Below are 20,365 nucleotides of genomic sequence, written 5' to 3' on the forward strand. Positions count from 1 at the left end.
GCTGCCAACATTTCGCGAGCATACGACCTTGTCTGCATGTTGCGCTCACTATTTCGTGCCTTCATGTTGCAAATCTAAAAACATTGTCTCACTGATGAGCAAATTGGCCACTTTGCTTTCTCAAATCAGTGAGAGAACATCTACATTGTTAGGTAATTACTGTAGGAAAAGGTATTTTCTTGTTTATTAATGTTTAAAAGAAAAGTCTAGAAAGTTCAGAAATACCGAAAAGAGAACATAAACTATAAACACGAAATGACACGTTCGCTGCGGGTGGGTCAGTACTGACCCACACTACAGTGAATCAATATGTTGCTCAGTGCTAGCCTAGCGTCAGTCAAAGGTGGACCTACACCACGTTAGCGTGTAGTGTGACTTGCTTTGTTCACCGTTGAGTTGGTTCCCGCGTCTCGCTCCCGCCGTGGCGGGTGGGTCGGTACTGACCCACATTACTGTGAACGCCCCTCGCTTTGCTACTTTTTTGTGCTTTATGACGTCATATTCAATTTCAATTAATTTTTTAATTATTTTATTTCAATAATATTAACATTTTAAATCTTTTATATCTCTCATTTTTGTTTAATATTTAAATTTTGTATACTCCGGTTCTTGATGGGTCAGCACTGACCCATGTATATGACGTCACATTATGAAGTCATAATCAATTGATATACTATTTTATGTTGGTTATTTCATCCTAATGACTACATATATCTTTAGAACATATATTTTTAGTGACATATATAATGTATTCAGTGGCATTTCCATTTTTTTCTGACTCTGGCTCCTGATGGGTCAGTACTGACCCATTATTATGACGTCACTTTTTGACGTCATATTCACTTCCGATCGTATTATATAATATTGTATTTCAATAAGGACACAAAAAGGAATGTTATACAACAATAAAGTTTTTTAGCAATACGATTCGATTTTATAATTTCCTTTAGCAGTGAACGTGTTAAATCGTAGTTATAATAGTCAATCAGCTGCTCATAGTATTATTATCTTCAAGTGTTGCCAACCTATTTCCAAGCGTACACGATTTACGTGCATAATAGAACCACGCTGTTTTGTGTTGTTTCGTTGGAATCCTGATGTGCACCAAAGTATAAATATGCAGCAATTAGCAGCTTTCTGTACTATAAACAGTATAAGGAAGCCAACTTTGTCGGGTGACTGTAGGAAAGTAGGCTTCTTGCACAGATTATAGTACAGAAAGCCACTTCGGTGCACAGTTTTAACATTGTTGCACACCAGTATTCCAACCAAACGACAAAAAACACCTTGCTTTTATTATGCACGTAATCCATGTACGCTTGAAAATAAGTTGGCAACACTTCAAGGTATTACGACTACGATCAGCTGGTGCGCCGTTCCCATTTCGTTCATTGTTTTGATTTAACCTAACCTAAAAACGTGTTGTGCAGTTTTTGAATGACTGATTTATAGTAACCGAAGGAAAAATATAATGTGTAACACGAATGCAAACTGCATTTGCTGCACTCGAGAAACTTTCCACACTCACCTGTTACACAAATAACTATTTCCTAACTAACTAGCATAATTTCGAAAAAGCCCGGGAAAAATGTATAGATCATTCGTGTTTTAAGGTGAAATAGTATGGCTACATGGTAGTTCACCTAAGCCAACTTATTTTAAGCAAATTAGAAAAGAAGAAGAAGAAGCATTCGAGTTGTCAACTGTCAAGTTGTCGTCTGTCGTCTCGTCGTTCTCGTTGTCATGTCAACTTTATTCTGCTCAATTAACCATAAACAAACATAACGTACCTTTTTACCAAACAAACAAACAGTAAACACAAACATAACACACTAGTAAGGAAGGTTAAAAGTGACACATAATAAACTGATCCATCTGAACAGTGTTCTTTAATTTGTTGTTGTGACATTGCAAGGAATTTATTACAATTTTGTAACTAGGCTTATAAGTCTTTAGGTTGTTAATTGTTTATTGGTATAATGTGAAAACCTAAGCCTAGCTTAATATAGCCTATGGTTGGGGAACATGAGTTCAAGTTCAAACATCTCACTCCAAACTGAAATTTTGTACCCATTCATTTTGTACTAATGCTGTGAGTTTTGTTACGATTGCCAGTTTTTCATGTTATAAATAAAACGCATTAATAATATAGATATCTGAAGCAATGGAGTCACAACATGAAGATCTTTCAACCCCCGATAAAATTAGAGAAGCTTATGATTCTTTAACCAAAGAAGAAGTAAGTCATTAATTATCTGTGCTGGATCATAGTTAAGTTTCATTACTTAAAAGTAGCCGATTAGTACAGCTAGTGACAAACTAATTACCTTACTACCAAGGCTGCATTGTTGACCAGCATAGCTGGATAAACTGTGTCAACTTTTGAATAGAAAATTATATTTACAACAAACAAGTAAGACTTGTGTATCATCACAACAAGTAAGACGCTTCCGTATCTGAGTTGTCAAAAACAACTGAATGCAATTATTTGATATATTCATTTATTTCATTTGATATAACTTATAGTTTGGTTAGTTAGGTCTTTAACTAACCAAACACGATATATCAAATAAAATAATCGATATATCTATCGCTATTTTTATTCGGTTGTTTTTTACAACAGATACGAAAGTCTACCCCTAATATTTCAAAATAAAACTTGGCGGGTGACTACCGAGGTAATGTGCACTCCAAGTTACCATTTATCATCAATCACAATATATATCTTAACTTATCTTAATCTTAAATATAAGGCCTAGGCATATTCACTTTTTCATGCATGTCATCAAGGTCTAATCTACAGTAATAGGCTCCAGGTGGACCTAAATTATACCAATAACGTACAGTAGAACCTCAATAAAAAAGTCTCAAGGGGATTGGGAAAATAATTTTGTTATCAAGGTAATTTCGGCAGAGTTGCCACATAATATCTGTTCACCTGGCTTTTTAGGTGTTTTTTAGTAGGCCTAACCATAATTTTGAATTTTCCTTTTATCTCCATGCTCTTGTCTATAATAATTTAAAATGATGTCCTTATGCTGTTGCTGGATAAATATATATATATATTTAAGTAAATTGTTTTTCAGGAAGAAGTTAAGAAAGAGTTGGACATGCTTTTATCTCGTCATTGTCAGTTGGATGCCAAAGTAAGAGGAATCACTAAAGTCTTGCCTAATCTTCAGGTAATACATTCAGATGCATTACAGCTCTCTGAAATGATAACTTTCATTTCTACTTTAGCAGAGAACGTCAGTGCCAAAGTTCGACAGTTGGACAATGCACGGGTGAGTAAATTTCATGAGCAAGTCATAATTTGTAGGTAGAAGTATTTTTATTTAAGCTATTTATGTTTGAGTTTCTAGTGAACAAGTTAAGTGGCCATTCAAGCCTCGTGTACCAGCAGGTGCTTCAGTTGATCCTCTATACCTAATTCATTGCGCAAATACTTTATCTTTTGTTATATTGAGCCAATTTTAACGTTTTATTCGTCTGTGTTTAATGTGTTTAATTTGTACGTATATGGATTATTCAAATTTATAATATTTTTACTCCTCAGCCTACTATAAAAAGCGTGTGCCAACTCAAAGTCTTCATTGCTAATCCGTAGGCTACATTCTTTGTTCATGAATCTTCCTGTATGTCCAGGCCTATCTAGTAGGCTATTTTAGTCAATGATAGTTGGCCTTAATCTACTCTGTATAAAGTTTTATATTGTTTGTTAAAAACTTTATGGATTTTAAAATTAATTGGAGAACAACTAATTAAATAGTCAACATTGGAAATTTATTTTGGAGTTTATTGTTGATCTAAAATCATATCATTATAGGTTTAGATTAGGTAAAACGTATAACAAGATATATCACAACATTTTTTTTACTCAGAGCCGAGTTTCCGAGTGTCAACAGAGAGTGCATGACTTGTTAGACCTTCAGCTGTGTTCGGACGGAGTTACTGCAGCTCTGTCTGGTGACGACTATGAGAAGGCATCAGCTCATGTCCATCGTTTCCTCACCATGGACCAGAGCTTGTTAGAACAGACGGCAGACGACATGCAGCAAGGTTTGTCACTGTGTTCTACAAGTTTGGTTTTAACCAATGCTAGTTATATTTTAAACTATACAAAACATAAAATAATTGAGTCTTCTAGACTACTTCAAAATTGTTTATTAAAAATTTACCTTTTGCTTGGTAAAGTTTTGGATCAAATTGTATTCTAAACAGTGCGTTCATAGAATACCATTTTAGCTGCATTGTGAGAAAAGGTTAGAATATCTTTCAAGGGGAAAATGGAAAACATATTATTTAATGTTGACTTAGCTTCTGGATTATAGATTTATTGTAAACGCTTTAATGTTTTTAGTAGGAAGACTACTAATGGTTCAGTCTCTAAGAGTCCATTATTAGGTATTTCAGTCACATTAAACAAATGTTATGTACTTGATACTTGTGTCCTTAATCCTTGACTGACAATGTTGGATAGATTGCGTCAAAGGCACAAACTAGCATACTATATACATGTTTAAAACAAAAAACTAATATTTACATACTTCTTGCAAAATAAACACATAAGCCCTATTAATTGGGCTGTGGAGATTTTTTATATCCTAACCTATTGCTGCTGTTTTCAACTGACCTTCAGTGGCACTTCCTTTAATTCCTCTAATGGGTAGAGGGGTCTAGCAACCACATGACCGTGCAGTACTGCCCTGAACATTGCACTGTCCAAATCTCTCACTCTTTTTGGCAGCATATTAAAGATTTTGATTGTTGAGGAAGGGTAGCTTTTAAGAGAGTGGCTTAGCCATGGCAGATCTAGTTTTTGGTCCTTGCGAGTTCTATAGCTATGTTGGCTTTCCCTCTTTTCAAAACGGTGGAGGTTGTCTTCAAGGAGTAACAGAGTGCTTAGGACATATTGGCTGTTCACTGTTATTATTCCTAACCCCATAAAGAGAGGCCTGCAGTGTCCATTGTTGTCTGAGGATGTTATAACTCTTACAGCCTTCTTCTGTATGAGGAGTATGTCCTGAGTTAGAGGTGTGTGTCCCCACATTGCTATGCCATAGGTGACATGGCCATGGAATAGAGCGTGATACACATTTAATAGATAGGGCCTCGTGATGACGTATCAAAGCTTTCTTAAAATACAGAGTACTTGATATAGTTTAGTACATATACCTTCTATATGTTTATTCTAACTTAGCTTGGGGTCCAGCTAAAACGTTTCACAGCTTCGCCTTTTGGTACGTCAAGCTTAAGGGTGCACAGCACTGGCTGGGTTTTGTTCTCATTTGTCTTGGATCGGTTCAAATTGAACCAGTCTTTGGCCAGTTCCAGCAATTGGACAGCACAGATGGGTCGCCGTTTTTGAAAATTGGGATGGTTCTTGCTATTTTAAGGCAGTCCGGAAAAATACTATTGCTTGGACATAAATTATATGTTTATCAGGAAATTTAGTGGTTATACTATTTCATCTATAGGACACTTAAGTATGGAGCTTGTTGTTCATTAATATCTTGGCAAGTTGAGTCTTTAAAGCCTTTGACTATGCTAGTAGGTAGTTTTTCACTCACCTTTTTCCAATGGGTTAGTGAATGGTTCGACGAAAAATCGTCAAGTTGTCAATGGGGTCTTGATGCTGTAACAAAGGCAAATTAGAGATTATGTTGTCCGCTACTTTAACAAAAAAAATCATTTAAGTCATCAGGTGACGCCACAGCAATGGGGTCAGGATTTTGCTTGCGGTGTTCATTAAAAATCCCCCACAAGGCTTTACAGGCATTTGAAGATTCCAAGATAATTTAAACATTGTGTGCCTTCTTTTGCATTTATAATTTCAGAACTGTGGTGCTGTTTTATTTGAGTATAAAGTAGGAAGAAGCTTTTTTGATTTTTGTCATTTGCAAGTTTATAATGGTAATGAATTAGAATCATTTAAGAGCATATAGCTGAGGGTTGTCATCAAGCCGATGTGTATATTTTAATTGATTCCATCTACATCGGCTAGATGAAACATTCCTTTGATGTCCGAAACTGTAGCAGTATCTTACTAAATTTGGATCATCCGAGAGAAAAGACATCCAAAACCATATTGGAATACTCTCATACATGTACCCTGTCTAAACACCAAACGCCAACTATTTTACCAATGCTACATATGCCTTTTTAACACGTTCGCTACTGCAATAGTACACAAATTTTCTTTCATATCGACCAGCGACGCATATATGCTATAGCCGGTTTCCACCCATAGACTGCTGTCCCATATATGCGTCGTCTGGTCACATTAAAATAGACTGACAACGCATATTTGTGCCCGTGTTCCAATGTTATTAAAAAGCTTATATCTTCGAAACGGTCTATTTGAAGGCCGTGAATTCTCTTCAGTGGTCTACAGGGATATTTGTCGCACTTATGCGTCACTTGGTCTGTGGATATGATGATTAGTGACGTCATATGATAGCAGACTAAACTGTTTTTTACTTTGCTGCATCACTGGCCTGTTGTCTGTGTGTACTGTTAGCCAAGTGACACCCGGTCTATTTGTAATATTAAAATGTATACCTCGGTCTGTGGAAATGCCCGCAGGTGCTCATATGTGACGATCGGTAATGAACGTATTAAGCTTTCCTTATATGATGCAAAATGGATAAGGTTACCTTTGGAAATGGATTTCCTGGAGATTACAATATCATTCATTAAATTATGTTTATCTAGATTGTGCAACTGTCAGCAACTCCTTGTCTCTGCTGCGCAATGCTGCAGGTCAGCTGCAGAATATCATCACTCTGCGGTTCAATGAAGCTGTAGCCGCAGATGATCTGGCTTCGGTTGAACGGTTCTTCAAACTGTTTCCGCTGTTGAACATGCATGACTACGGTTTGGAGAGGTTCTCTGCCTTTTTATGCTCAAAGGTACGATTACTCAATTAGCCTATCTCTTTTACGCAAATCAAATCATTTATTGCTTACAGCAGTAGCTAGTGACTTTGTCAATACTACCTGGAAATTTAGTTCTGGCAAAGGAAAAGGTCATATTCTTATTAATTGTTATTACTTTTATTCATGGAAGAAATACTGCCTTTCCTTTGTTTTTTTCCATTAATTATTTCTGGCTGTTTTATTGAGTATTTTGAAGAAATTCATGGTAGTAATTTGTTGTAAATTTTATTCCCTTTCAGAATATTACATCCACTTTGGTCGATTTCCTCACCATTTTAAAGCTTATTTGTAAATAAGCTAAGCAACTTCCAAATTTATAGTTGTTAGAAAATACTGAATTAGAGATATTTTTGTTAAACTGTGAACACCTCAATGTATACTTCTAGTGGACCGATTTTGTTAATGACAGCTTATGCTTCTTAAAGTTTATTTGAATAAGTTGGTTTTATGTAAACTGTACACTAAGTACCGTACTGAATTATGTAATTTGTACCCTATCCAAGGTTCTATGTTTTGCTCTATTGGCCAGGGTCTTGTTCACTATCAAGATTATCGACTACACCTGTTGTCTCTAAATCATTAAAATCTGTTACATACTCCTCTCCACTCCCTGACAAAAAAGTCGAATAACACGATAGCTCTGAATCTGAAGGATAATTAGCATCAGTCAATGTCACTTCCTACTTCTCCAGAATCATCAACCAGCCCTTCAACATCACTTAACCTTCTTCTAATGCATTAGGTATATCACTACTGTTCATTTTTACCACTAAAACTTACCAGAACAGGGGCGGTCCGAGCCCCTGTCTGGAGTATGCCTTGGCGGAATTCCGCTGAAAGAGTTTAAAGCTCCCAAGCTTCTTGGGCTTCATTTCGATCCTGAGCTCTCCTTTTCTGATCATGTGAGTTACGCATGCCAGAGAGCAATAGGTCGTCTGAGAATGCTGTACAGGCATCGTGACTTGTTCCCCAAACCCACCAAATTTCGGCTTGTGCAGGCACTTGTACTGTCTGTGTTTGATTACTGTCTTCCGGTGTATGGTAATGTTATATCACTGGGAGACATGAGTCGGATGCAGAGGGTGCAAAACATTTGCGTCAGGTACGTCTGCGATCTGCGAAAATTTGATCGAATTTCATCAGACCTCACATCTCTTGGCTTATTGCCTATGGCTGACCTGTGCCTTTTACGCACTTCCTGCATCATCCGGAGGGTACTGTCAGAGGAGAGACCTCAGTACCTGAAGGTAAGACTGAGAGCTCGCTCTGAGATGCGATCCCGATGCACACGGCAGGATGACATGCTGGAGATGCCCCGTGTGCGCTGTGAGTCCGACCGTTGTGGGTTTTCTTATTTTGCCCCTAAAATCTGGAATAAATTGTCATCCAGGACTGAGCCAGGGGTGTTGGACAGTGAAAAGTCATTTAAAAAATATATAACAAATGGTTTGAAGAATGGTAAAATAATTAGGAATAGAGAACATATTTTAATTTTTAATTAGCCTAACTTAAGATTTGAGAGTTGCTTTTGTTTTATATTATTTATTTATGTTGACGTGAGTTGTTTTGAAAAACATATGTTGTAATATGAAAAACGCTCAAGAATAAAGACGATTTTCATTTCATTTCATTTCATTTCATTTCATTTCATTCATAAAACAACAATAAATCACATAAGTCGCAGATCTGAGGTTAACCAAATTGTTTACAATATGAAAGTCATCTGTCTGCTATAATATGATTGGCACGGAAATAATCAGCGTCTAGAAACAGACATCGGAAGAAAGCTTAGAATCAGCCGAAAACAATGATACCAATCTCTATTCAGTACAATCCAATTCAGTCAGTCCCAGAGCCTTTGCAGTAAACTATGTTTGTGAGTCGACGTGTCGACACATAACAACGCAGCGGGTGTGTTATGCATTGCTATTGGGTCACTTAACACTAGGAGGGTTAACACAGTAGGTATTTGCATTGTTGCGGTGGACGTTTTTTTACATCCTGAGGAGGAAGGAAGCTTTGTTGACAGCATAGCATTGTTGTATTCTGTTGCGTACTCCAGCTGTGTTTACCATACTCCAGCTAACTTAACCGGCTCCTTTCTTTTTCTAAACAACAGTATCTCTGGTCTGAAAAGAGTACAGAAAGGAGTTTTTTTACTATGTAGTGTGGCGAAAAGTACATTATGTAGCCTATATATATAGTTTTTCCCATGGTATGACTTTTTATTATTTTGTACCATATTTCTGGATAATTGGATAAGCTTATTAAATTTCCAAAAGATATAACACCTATTTACATTATTTAAATAGAATAAGCTTTTGATCAGTAGTGAAATTATTTTAACTTCATCCAAGATTTGCATGTCCAATGGGTAGGCAAAATACAGTACATCATAAGTCACTACTTGTGTTTGTACCTTAACACAAGAATTTTAACTCCATTGCATGGAGAGAGTAGGCTTCAGAATTTCCAGCCTGGTTAAGAGATTGTGTAAAGGACACATTTGACATTAGACATTTGATTGCAGCTGGAAGCAACATCACTTAAAAACCTAAGAAGTGCGCAGAAGACTAGTTCGTCAGATAAGAGGGCTAATGTGATCTACGCAGACACTCTAATGTTGCTGTTTGAAGAAATTGCTCGAGTTGTGGAGATACATCAACCACTTGTGGAAACGTACTATGGCGAGTCTCAGTTTTAGTTATATTTTTTTTTCTTTTATATTTATATATTTTACATTTATTTATTTTTTAATTTTTCTCTGTAGGAAACTGTTAAAGTACTGTTTTAAGCCACTTAGCTGTAAATAAGGGTATCATTTCCATTTGCGAGCATGAATTTATTTCCTTGTATTTTATTGGAAGTTAATTTTTGGTAACAACAAATTTATGTAGTAAAAAAAAAAAACTAACTGTTATAAAAAACTAAACCCACTCATTTTATGTTTTGCTAGCTTAATAGTTAGTGTATCAAACTTTAATGAGACGGGTTCAATCGCTGACATTCCAAAAACATTTATTTAAAAATAATATGTAAAATACAGATAAATACCGATACAAAAACGTTTATCTGGGGTTTTGATTGCTTTAACTTAACAGGGAATACTCTCTCCTCTAACAAATGTTTCTGACTGTGAAAAAAAACCTTGAAAAAATTAATCCCCATTAGAACATGTATTGGCAATGTGTAATAAAAATTTGTTTATTTTGAATTTTAGAAAGTCCCTGCAAAACTCTTAATTTACTCTACATGAACAACAATATGATTGCTTATCCTAAACCACTGCAAATAATTACTTTTACAAATGTTATCACACTCTTATTTTTCCAGTGACACAATTTGTGTGTTTCCAATGTTCCAACTGAACAATTTTGCAGGTTTCGGGAAGTTGTTCAAAGTAGTGTCCGCTCTACAACAAGAATGTGACAAGCAAAGTAAACTTATCATCATGGAGTTTTCCAAGCAAAGACTTCTTGAGCGTCGAGTGTCAATGATCAATGAGATAGAGCGCAGCACAAGTCAGATGAATGCTTCTGGAGTCGTCGATCCGAAGGAGATTGATTTGCTGCTCGGAGAAATCACCATTATGCACTCCAGATATCATCTGTATCTACGTTTTGTTAGGAGGAGAGTTACTGTAAGTGGTTTGGGTTTGGTGTATCCTACTTTACTTATCAGTGAAAGTTCCTAAATAACAAGAGAACTTGTTGTTCAACTAAATGTTTGATACCCTGGGATTTTTATTTGTAAATAAAAGGTTAGCTGCTAGCTTCATAGAAAAGGTTTGTTATATAAGATAATGACTTAGAATTTGTATTGTTTTTGCTTATCTTTATAACTTTTAAGCTGGACTGTTGTTTTATCAAATACTTAATAGACCAACACACATTTTTAGCATATCTTTTGACTAAGGTTTTGATCAGACTCCAGTATCTAGACAGACTCCAGGGTTTTAAAATACAAAAAGTATAATTATAAAACTAAGTACTTAGCTATGTTTTGCTAGAGGGTTTGTTTTAAATTTTTTATTTATGAAATATTCAAATGAATAGACTCAAGTACTACCATTTAAAGTATTAACTTTGATGTGACAGAATGACCTGGAGGTTGGTGTTCCTGATGTGTCGGAGAGATCCGACAAGCAAGAAAAGTTAGACAAGATGATTCACAACAGTGAGCTGTGCCGTCGCATGCAGGAGCTACTGGGAGTCTACCTACAGCTAGAGAGGTAAGCATTGTGTATCACAACAATGAGCTGTGCTGTCGCATGCAGGAGTTACTGGGAGTCTACGGTCTGAATTTACCCCTGTACAAATTCTACCTGTTACAAGTTTTCAAGGAATCATGCCGTGCAGCCTACAAAAGTTATAGGAATGAGAATGAGGCATGTTTTACCAACAAGTTCTTCTATAACTTGATCAATATCATATGCACAACTAAGTGTCGAGTCACTATCTCAGGGTTAGAACCAAGAATTTCACATTCACAGCAGCAATGCTGTGGGTTTAGTTCCACATGTTTTAAACACAGCTTGCTACCAACCCACCCCATGCTTTGCTAGATGAGTTCCATGCACACAACACCAGACAGATACTCAACTTTTCCCATGTTTCAGGTTTTACATGCTGCAGAGTGTTGACAAAGCAGTTGCTATGGACACTGTTGAGGCTGGATCCACCATGTCCAGTATGGTTGATGATGTATTCTTCATTGTAAGGAAATGTATCAGGTCAGTTTTGATTTTGCATAGCCAGACTGTATAATTTGTTAAGGTAAACAAACACTGCTTCCGACCTAATAGGTATGTACTTCATAATTTATAACATGTTCACTTGACAAGACAAGACAAGACAAACATTCTTTATTTACAATTTATTAGAGAAATGTAGTAGAGTCAAGGTTTCCAATGGTGTGATAGTATTTTGCACAAAATAAAATTATGTAGCCTTGTTAGGCTATATAATTGGAACCTTTTTTGCCAGAGGGAAAAGGCAAAGAATCTTCTCTTCGTTTGTTTGTTAGCCTCTCTACTAATAAGCCAGCTCTAACCTAACAATAAATACCAGCCGTTAGATAATAACATTTTGGTGGACTAGCTTTACTAGAAATACCTACTTTAAAATGAAATCCATACTGCTTGATGTTGTTAGAGAAACGAACCCTCAAAACATACCCAGCTAAGCTAGAAGGACCTGTGTAATAGTAATAATCACTAGGCAAAGTAGGCAACTTCTTTAAGTACTGCCATACATAAAACATACTCCCTTAGTAGATTTCCTATCCTTATGGAACGGCTGAAGCCAATTGTATTGTTAGTTCTGTCTGGTGCACTAAAGAGGTTGTGTTTTGTTTACAATTTGTTTCTTGTTATTTCAGCCATTTAAACCCCCGTTTAACCAAATAAAACGATATAATCATAAACAATAACTCAGCCTCTAGTTATATAACCAAACAGTAAAGCACAAATCATGAAATTAATTCTAAAATAATAGAAACAAAATTTCGTCAATCCTAGCTACAGAGTCTCCGGACATGAACTAGACACGAAAAACGAGCTTCAAAATTTACAATTGGACAGGAAGTCTACTTGTGTTGGTTAGTCTATAGTACTGCTAAGATGTGTTTCGTAGAGGGAATTGAATGCTTGTACCAATAGGTTTATAGAAGATTAAAGTAAAGTCCTACACACCAGGAGAACCTACCAATCCGGTGTATAATGAACTCAAGCAAAAAAAACTAACCTTAAAAACTTAGCATTATGTTTTCACACTTAATCATTTACAAGACTGATTTTGGTCTGGCAGGCGGGCAGCCTCCACAGGGAACCTGGACGGAGTGTGCGCAGTGATCAACAACGCCTGTGCTGCGCTTGAAACTGAAGTGTGTCCTGCGCTCAAGCAGCAACTCAGGCTAGGCTACCCCAGTGGCTACCTGGACCTGACACAGGCTTACAACGTGGTCATGCAGGGCCGACTGCAGCCCTCCGACTCAGAACACGCTAGGAACACGTTTCTGGTACATCTTAGTAGGGTGACATCCCATTCCCCTGTCAAATTTGTAGCCAGTTAAAAAATGTACATTGTTAAATTCAGTGAGCAAGATAATGCTCTACTGTAAACTGATAGCTCCAGGACACAACATCATTTTAGCAAGCCAATCTGAAAGCAAAATGTGTAAAAAAAACTAGCAACAACTGGTCTAAACAGGCTACAGATTAAGTCACATTTTGGCCAGATGCAGCGGATTCAAAACTTAGCATTCCAATTTGCATTATGCCTCAAATAAATTTGTTCATATCTTCAAGTCCCCTTTACTGTGAAGCAGCTGGTCTGTTGCCATGGAAGAAGTGTGTGTGTATTTATGTGCTGCATGACTCGAAGGATATTGACACTCCATGAGCCCGACTATCTTTGCAAGACGTTTTCTGTTGGGAAAGGTGTTATCCAGTATAGGACACATCTTGGAATTGAGAAAGAAAAGCTTCTCTTATCTTACATCTTACAGAGTGTGTTGTGTCTAGGTGTACCTGAACAATGCTGATGTCAGTTGTGAATATGTCACTACATTGTGCAAAGGCTTGTGTCAAGAGATCCCAGTGGCTTCAGATCAAGAGAGAGCTAAACTAGACAGCTGTCTTGCAGGGCTTGGTGAGTACGATTTTCACCACCTATTCTACAATATGTTTATTATCATCTAATGATAAAAAAATGTTGTGTCTAAGGATAGCACAGAATATTGCAACTCCTGGGCTTATCCCGGTCATAACTAACAATATTTCTTAGTGCCTACACTTCTTATAGTAAAGAATCTATGATTAAAATATAATTTCAATCCTATCAATAGTATATAAGACAGAATCTTTTTCAAATTGATGACTTAACCTCTACAGTTGGACGTACAGAACTAACAATAAAATTGGCTTCAGCTGTTCCATAAGGATGACAAATCTACTAAGGTAGTATGTTTTATCTATGCTTTTATATAGTAACAGTTTTGGTTGATTAGGAACTGTGACAGCATCTATGGGTGCCATAGTGGACCTTGGCCTGCAGCAACTGAGGGTGTCGGCAATCAAACCTCGAATTGCGCCTTGGGTGGATACATTCCTCACTCTTAGTCATCACCTTACCGAGGTAAACCATGAGATTTCTATTACCGTAGGTCTCATTGTAAGACCTAGCCCCGGGACAGTTTTTTGTTTCTTTTGATGTCCTCAAATGCCAAAAACACCATCTGTTTACCATGTGTTTGTATGTAGACGTGTTTTCTGTTAGTTTGATAACTAAAATATTTCATCAAATTTTGATAAAATTTCACACAAATATGTAATCCTATGTTTATTTAAACAAGTTCACAAACAAGCATGAACAGACTTTGGTTAACTGTGAGCACTAAAGAGATTTAATCTTGAAATTTTGTAATTATAAGGAACATTTACATAATTATTCTTACTTCAACTAATTTATTAAGTTAAGGACCTTGTTAAACTAAACCCTAGACACCAAAAATAAATAAAAATTTTTACTGTACAACTTGGCTGTACATGTGTCTCTTAGGTTTACATTAGCCGTACATTAGGTAATACATTAGGGTAAATACTTGTTAAATCTAATGTTATTTGAATGTGGAAGAAACATGACTTGTTTATGGAAATATTTTAGTGAAAGTCCAATCAGACAAAGTTAAATTTGCTTTTTTCTGCAGATTTGCTGCGATGGGATATTTTATATACTTTTTTTGCTTTTCCAGGAAGAGTTCTCTAGCTACGAAGCGAATGAACCATTTGTTAGAAGTCTCATAGCCAATCTTGATGGTTTACTGTCAGAGTTCAAAAACAAACTGACTCCTACAAATTTTGACGCTTTGGTGGGAATACTAGTCACTGAAGTTACAGGCCAGATGGAAAAAGTGGTTTCAAAGTCAGAGTTTAATCGGGTAAGCTTTGTTTATTGTTTTCTGATTTATTCTGTTTTAATTTGTAGACCAGGCCCACGGAATAATATTGTTTAGTATACCAAGAAGGATTTCCTGTTGTTGCCTTTTTTAGAGAAGACACTTTAAATAACCTTTGTGGATGATCAATCACTGATGCAGCCGCCCAGGGGCGTCGCCCAAGGAGGGAAAGGATGTGCCCCCCCCCCCCCCCCCAATGATCTTTTAAAATTGTAAAATTAGGGAATTTTTAAGGATTTTGGGAATCTATGAGTTGTGGTTTTGGGAAGATTGAACGTAATGTATCTCTAGTACACAGTAATTCAAGGCTTAAATTTCTTCCTTGGTTGTGAGTAGTGTTAAAAATCAATAAAAGAGGCTGCAAATCTAATATTTATTGATCAGTACAGTGTAGTGAAAGTCAACTGAATAATGTGTGAGAAACATTCATTTCTTGTTAGTTTGTGTTTGCCAGCTATAAAAAGGCTTCAAACATAAAATATTCCTACTCTTAAAAAATAAATATTAATTATTGGGAAATCCAAAGCATCTCCCCTTCAATATTTCTTTCATGCGATACCCCTGCAGCCGCCCCATTAAAAAAATTAACTAAGAAAAAAATCTTTATTTTTGAAACTATTAGTCAAATGGATACAAATAATTTAGTCAAATTGTTATGCCGCATAAACTAAGCATACATAAAAAGTATTATTTGTGTATTATAAATTTGTAAGACTAAAAAATGTTTACCACAAACAGTTATTTCTATAAAAGGATTTAAATAAATACTAATTTATGATTGGATAAAACACCTGATCCAATATATTTCTTGGAAATAAAGTTTCCTTCACAATGAAGAACTTAAGTGTGGTCCTAGGTCGAACCCACTTTTAGTAAAAGTAATCTTGATCAGAGGAAACATTGAACTATTTACTGCAATAGCAATGTTGTTTCCGTTATGTGTCATAACTTGATATTTAAAATTATGTCAACAGCTGGGAGGTCTAGCACTGGACAAGGAAGTACGATCGCTGGTGAGTTACTTGAACAGTGCGACGTCTTGGTCGGTGCGTGACAAGTTTGCACGACTGACGCAGATTGCGACGGTACTCAATCTTGAGAAGGCGTCGGAGATCACAGATTACTGGGGCTCCGAGGCCGGCTCACTCCCATGGCGTCTCACCGCCAATGAGGTTCGACAGTTCATGGCTTTGAGGTCAGTTACACATTACTTATAGTAAGCATAATAATACTCCCCTAGAAAGCACACTGTGTTGTGGAAAAACAAGCTGTATCCACCAGGCTGGGTGTTTCATTCACTAGTGTTGTTCTACTTCGTTAACAATATTTAGGCAGTTTGAGGGGAAGTTCCCCCATCACTTTTTTGTATTTAATGTATGTTCCTTAATCAGCTATTGAGCTACGAGGCATGTTTTTAAGTAAGTACCGTTTTTAAATTTCTCCGTTCCAGCGCTGCGATTGGCATTTTTGACATTTGTGCTGTGTATGCATACTTGGGAAAACGAATAGAAATATTAACGAATAACACTATTCGTTCGTTTTTTCGGCTAACTTCTATTTTAGTCGATACTTTTTAAAAAGAGCTCGAAATAACTTCTACTCAGTTAGTTTTATAGCCAGCGAATAGATAATATATTCGCTGGTTTTAAATCGTTAAGTTTTTGGTCAGGCGAAAGTGTTTCCAATAGCCTACGGGTTATTTATTTGACGTGTTCAGTGAGGGTTGCGAGCGTACGTGAGAGGTCAGCGCCCTTGTGACAAACAACGTGGGGGGTGGGGAAAGAGAAAGTCAAAGTCCAGTCGCTTTGGTATGCAGCGGACCCAGGGGGCGGGACAATGGCAGCCAATAACAACACCCCAAGCACCGAAGGGTGGGAAGGGGGTGTTTGTTTGGCGATTGATATGTAATCTCAAGTGTCAAAACAATGTCTTCACTTCAGTCGAAGTTCATTATCTTATCTGACCGTTGACCGTGACAGGTGTTAGTTCATTTGTTTTCGCCCAAGTGTTTTTGGTTGTCTTGTCGGTATACATATTTTAGTGATAGTTAAAAATTTGTTATACAATAGTTATTAAGGTGAACAGTGTTGATTAAGTACAGTAGATTAATAATATTGGTTTCCAATGGCGGGCGAGTGTGATATTAAGTGGCCAAACTTAAGTGACATATTCCAACAATTCTTTGTTTCTGTTGTTTTTTTTTTTTTTTGAACAATATTCCAACAAGTTGAAAAAAATGAAAACGTTCGACTAGCGTTGAAATGTTTATTGTGTTAACCCAAAACAAAAATAATTAAAGCATCAGTCACAAGTGCTTCGAATTTGAGAGCGCATATTAAGGTAGGTAAGTGGAGAAAAAGTATGATGGTCTCGTTGTTAACTTTAAGGGATTATACATTTTTTTAATGAATATAATTTATATTTTTAAGTACAGTTATAGTGTTTTTCTCAATGCTTTTCCCATGCTCTTATAAATACTATCTCGCCACAAATAGGTCACTTTCAAAACTAGGAGTTAACTATACTTTTATCACACTGGGAAAACTACTTCATCAGCCTTTAAAAAGTATCTGATATTTCGTAATACATTAATTGTTTCTAAGTTAAACACAATACGGCTGTACAATTAATTTTACAGTAACATTCAACTAATTGAACGTCAACAAACTGTGTTTTGAGTTTAACCTAACCGGGAACTTCAGCTGTAACTTATGTTTGTGTATCGAAAGTAATGTTTATGTCAGGAAAGGTGAGATGATCACTATTTGTTTTTGAACTATTGAATACAGAGTCATGACAAGATTTGTATCACCTTTGTCGGGGAAATAAATATGTGCCCTCGAGTTTGAGCCTAAATCTCTCAGAGATTATTTATCCGATTTTGTTGAAACAAAAGTTAAGTATAAGCTGGTTTAAATAAATTTTACGTGGTGTCAATTAAAAAATTTCCGTTCACCAGAAAAATGTATATAGTTAGTTGAAAGATCCTAAAAAGTACCGGGTTTTAAGTAACTTTGCACTAACACTGAAGTTAAAAATGTATTTTTAAACAAACCACTGAGCCAATCTTTCTGAAATTTTTATGGGTTATTGGTAGGTTCATTGTTAACATTTCCATGCATTAAAAAAAATTTATTCACAGTAGTTTTTATGCTACTGTTAATTTTTAAAACGTATGCTAACATCGTTAATAAGGCACTGAAAATTACGTTCAAAATATCATCGTGTATATTTGAAGTTAACTTATTGTGACGTATTTGTTTCATGGTTCTAGTGAATATTTTGTTAGTAAATTTATGTTACATCATAAAACAGTAAGTTAACTATAAATATACACGCACATCGGCAACGTCGCAGTGGCGCACGCGCTCCCGCCCGGCTGGGAATTATGGTACAAACATCAGGCGGCCCGGCCCGCTGCCAGCCACGGGAGAAATTTGTGTGTCTTATTAACGATGTAAGCATACGTTTTAAAAATTAACGGCAACATAAAAACTACTGCGAATACAATTTTGTAAATGCACATATATGTTATTAATGAACCTTATATTTAATTTTGTTTCAACAAAATCGGGTAATTCATCTCAGAGATATTTTGGCTCAAACTCGAGTACACATATTTATTTCCCCGATAGTAATTTTTGTAGCAAAAGTATTTATTAATAACATGTTGCAATAACTTGCAATTGTGGGATTTTTCAAGATTTGTTTCAATTGACTAACAAGTCAGATTTCATCAATTATTTTATGCTGCGATTAACAATATTTGGCTTCCATTTTAGGGTATAATTATCATTGCTATGAAAACATAGTGTACTGTACTATTACTTAGTGTTAACTATTCAAATTGTTTTTTAGGCCACACATCCTTCTAAGATTTTGGATTTCAATGAAAAAATTGAAAAAAAGGGTCGCAAACGAAAAAATGACTGTACTGATATTACCGAGCCTGTGCTAAAATCATTCTAGTATTTAATTAAAACACAATTAGTAACCAAAGATGTGTCATTATTTCATTACATATTAAATCCTTTAAAACAACTGTCCTGTCCAACAAACAGCTATCTTCTACGAATGTCGAAAACTAACTTTATTTTCTATCAGTTAGTTTTTAAACTAACTAATAACTTCTATCAGTTACTTTTTAAACCAACTAACTAGTAACTTCTATCAGTTACTTTTTATGGGACTAACTTCTATCTTCTAACTAGTTAGAAATTTTGACTAACTTTCCCAACTATGTGTGTATGTGCATCTATTGGCAATCCTGCGCCGGAAATTTGGCAACAATCGGCCGTGTTTACATCCGGTTTCGAGCATTCGAAATAGTTCCGCCAATTGAGACTGCTGCCGACTGTGAAGTACACGCTGTAATTAGATTTTTAAGTGCTAAAGGTGTGAAAGCCATTTAAGTTCTATATTCATATATTCATATTCATATTCTTTATTCGTAATTTTTGTACAAAGGTGGTACAATGAACAGCGTCAATAAAAAGAAATTCAATTACAATGATATTAGTAAATACTAACTAGTGAAATAATAACAAGTCTGGAACGGAGAAATTTAAAAACGGTACTTACTTAAAAAACATGCCTCGTATTATTTTAAAGGTGGATTATTTATTCAAGTGGAGGGGAAAGATTTCTTCCCCTAAAACCGTCTAAATATTGTGACCGAACTATAGTGCAGCAGACAGTTAGGCTCAAGTGGAAGTAGAAGTTCTTGTTGAGTTGCACCTCAAATCAGACATTTTGTTACTTTTAGCATACTCTTATAGTGTGTGTCACCAAAATCATGTTTCAAAGTAATTTACATTTTTGGGTGCATAAGGAGGAAACCGGGAAACATGATAAAAATATGAATAACTGAATCATTAAAATATAATCTATGGAGTTCAAAGGGTCACCATTACATGTACTTATCTTTAGATTGTTTATCGTTACAACAATAATATTATATATCACTGGGTTTGAAGTTCTACCAGAATATAAATTCATATGTCTAAATATATATGAATTTGAACAGATGATGTTTTGGCCTTTGGGGACCTCAACTATACTTTTCTGATCATTAAAAACAATCCAAGTTCTACTAAGATAGTGTCTTATTATTCTAGGACTGATTTCCGCAGTGAAGATATAAGAAGATTGAAATTGTAAATAATGTGTAAGTAATTAAATATACTGCAATAAATCTATTGATTCTTTGTATTCCTATTTCAATCTATATGGTATTAATTTGGTAGGGGTTATTTTGTAAACAGAACTCCTAGACTTTTTAATCTATTTTGAAGTACCGTACTGTATTTTTGGTGTAATTTTAAAGAGTTCACTCTGAAGTTTTGCTAAGCCTAAAATGAGCCTTAATCTCTGTCTCCTTGAAGGTATCTTTCCAGATGAATAGAGTCTGTCTCATTTGTAAATACCCTCGCCGCAGCAAACTTTGCAGACTAAGCAAATTTCCATTTGCC

General features: G+C 35.8%; 1 protein-coding gene across 1 annotated transcript; it reads left to right on the forward strand.

Moving 5' to 3' along the window:
- Window positions 1–1,776: 1,776 nt before the first annotated feature.
- On the forward strand, window positions 1,777–20,089 carry LOC129001689 (conserved oligomeric Golgi complex subunit 4-like). Its single transcript, XM_054429083.1, has 14 exons — window positions 1,777–2,239; window positions 3,087–3,284; window positions 3,882–4,059; window positions 6,715–6,911; window positions 9,469–9,625; window positions 10,319–10,578; window positions 11,036–11,169; window positions 11,557–11,670; window positions 12,746–12,956; window positions 13,462–13,588; window positions 13,947–14,074; window positions 14,691–14,876; window positions 15,869–16,089; window positions 20,012–20,089. Exons 1-14 carry the CDS (start codon window positions 2,165–2,167, stop codon window positions 20,052–20,054), a joined length of 2,229 nt encoding a protein of 742 aa, XP_054285058.1. The 5' UTR covers window positions 1,777–2,164; the 3' UTR covers window positions 20,055–20,089.
- The last annotated feature ends 276 nt before the right edge of the window (window positions 20,090–20,365 follow it).

The sequence above is a fragment of the Macrosteles quadrilineatus genome, unplaced genomic scaffold (assembly GCF_028750875.1).
Source record: "Macrosteles quadrilineatus isolate MER2022 unplaced genomic scaffold, UCM_ALF_1.0 Scaffold_8__2_contigs__length_117827958, whole genome shotgun sequence".
In the NCBI taxonomy this organism is placed as follows: Eukaryota; Metazoa; Arthropoda; class Insecta; order Hemiptera; family Cicadellidae; genus Macrosteles; species Macrosteles quadrilineatus.

Coding starts and splice junctions, on each gene's coding strand:
- LOC129001689 (XM_054429083.1), top strand. CDS start 2,165: ATGGAGTCACAACATGAAGATCTTTCAACCCCCGATAAAATTAGAGAA. Junction 9,626..10,318: donor ACTTGTGGAAACGTACTATG/GCGAGTCTCAGT, acceptor ACAATTTTGCAG/GTTTCGGGAAGTTGTTCAAA. Junction 13,589..13,946: donor CAGCTGTCTTGCAGGGCTTG/GTGAGTACGATT, acceptor TTGGTTGATTAG/GAACTGTGACAGCATCTATG.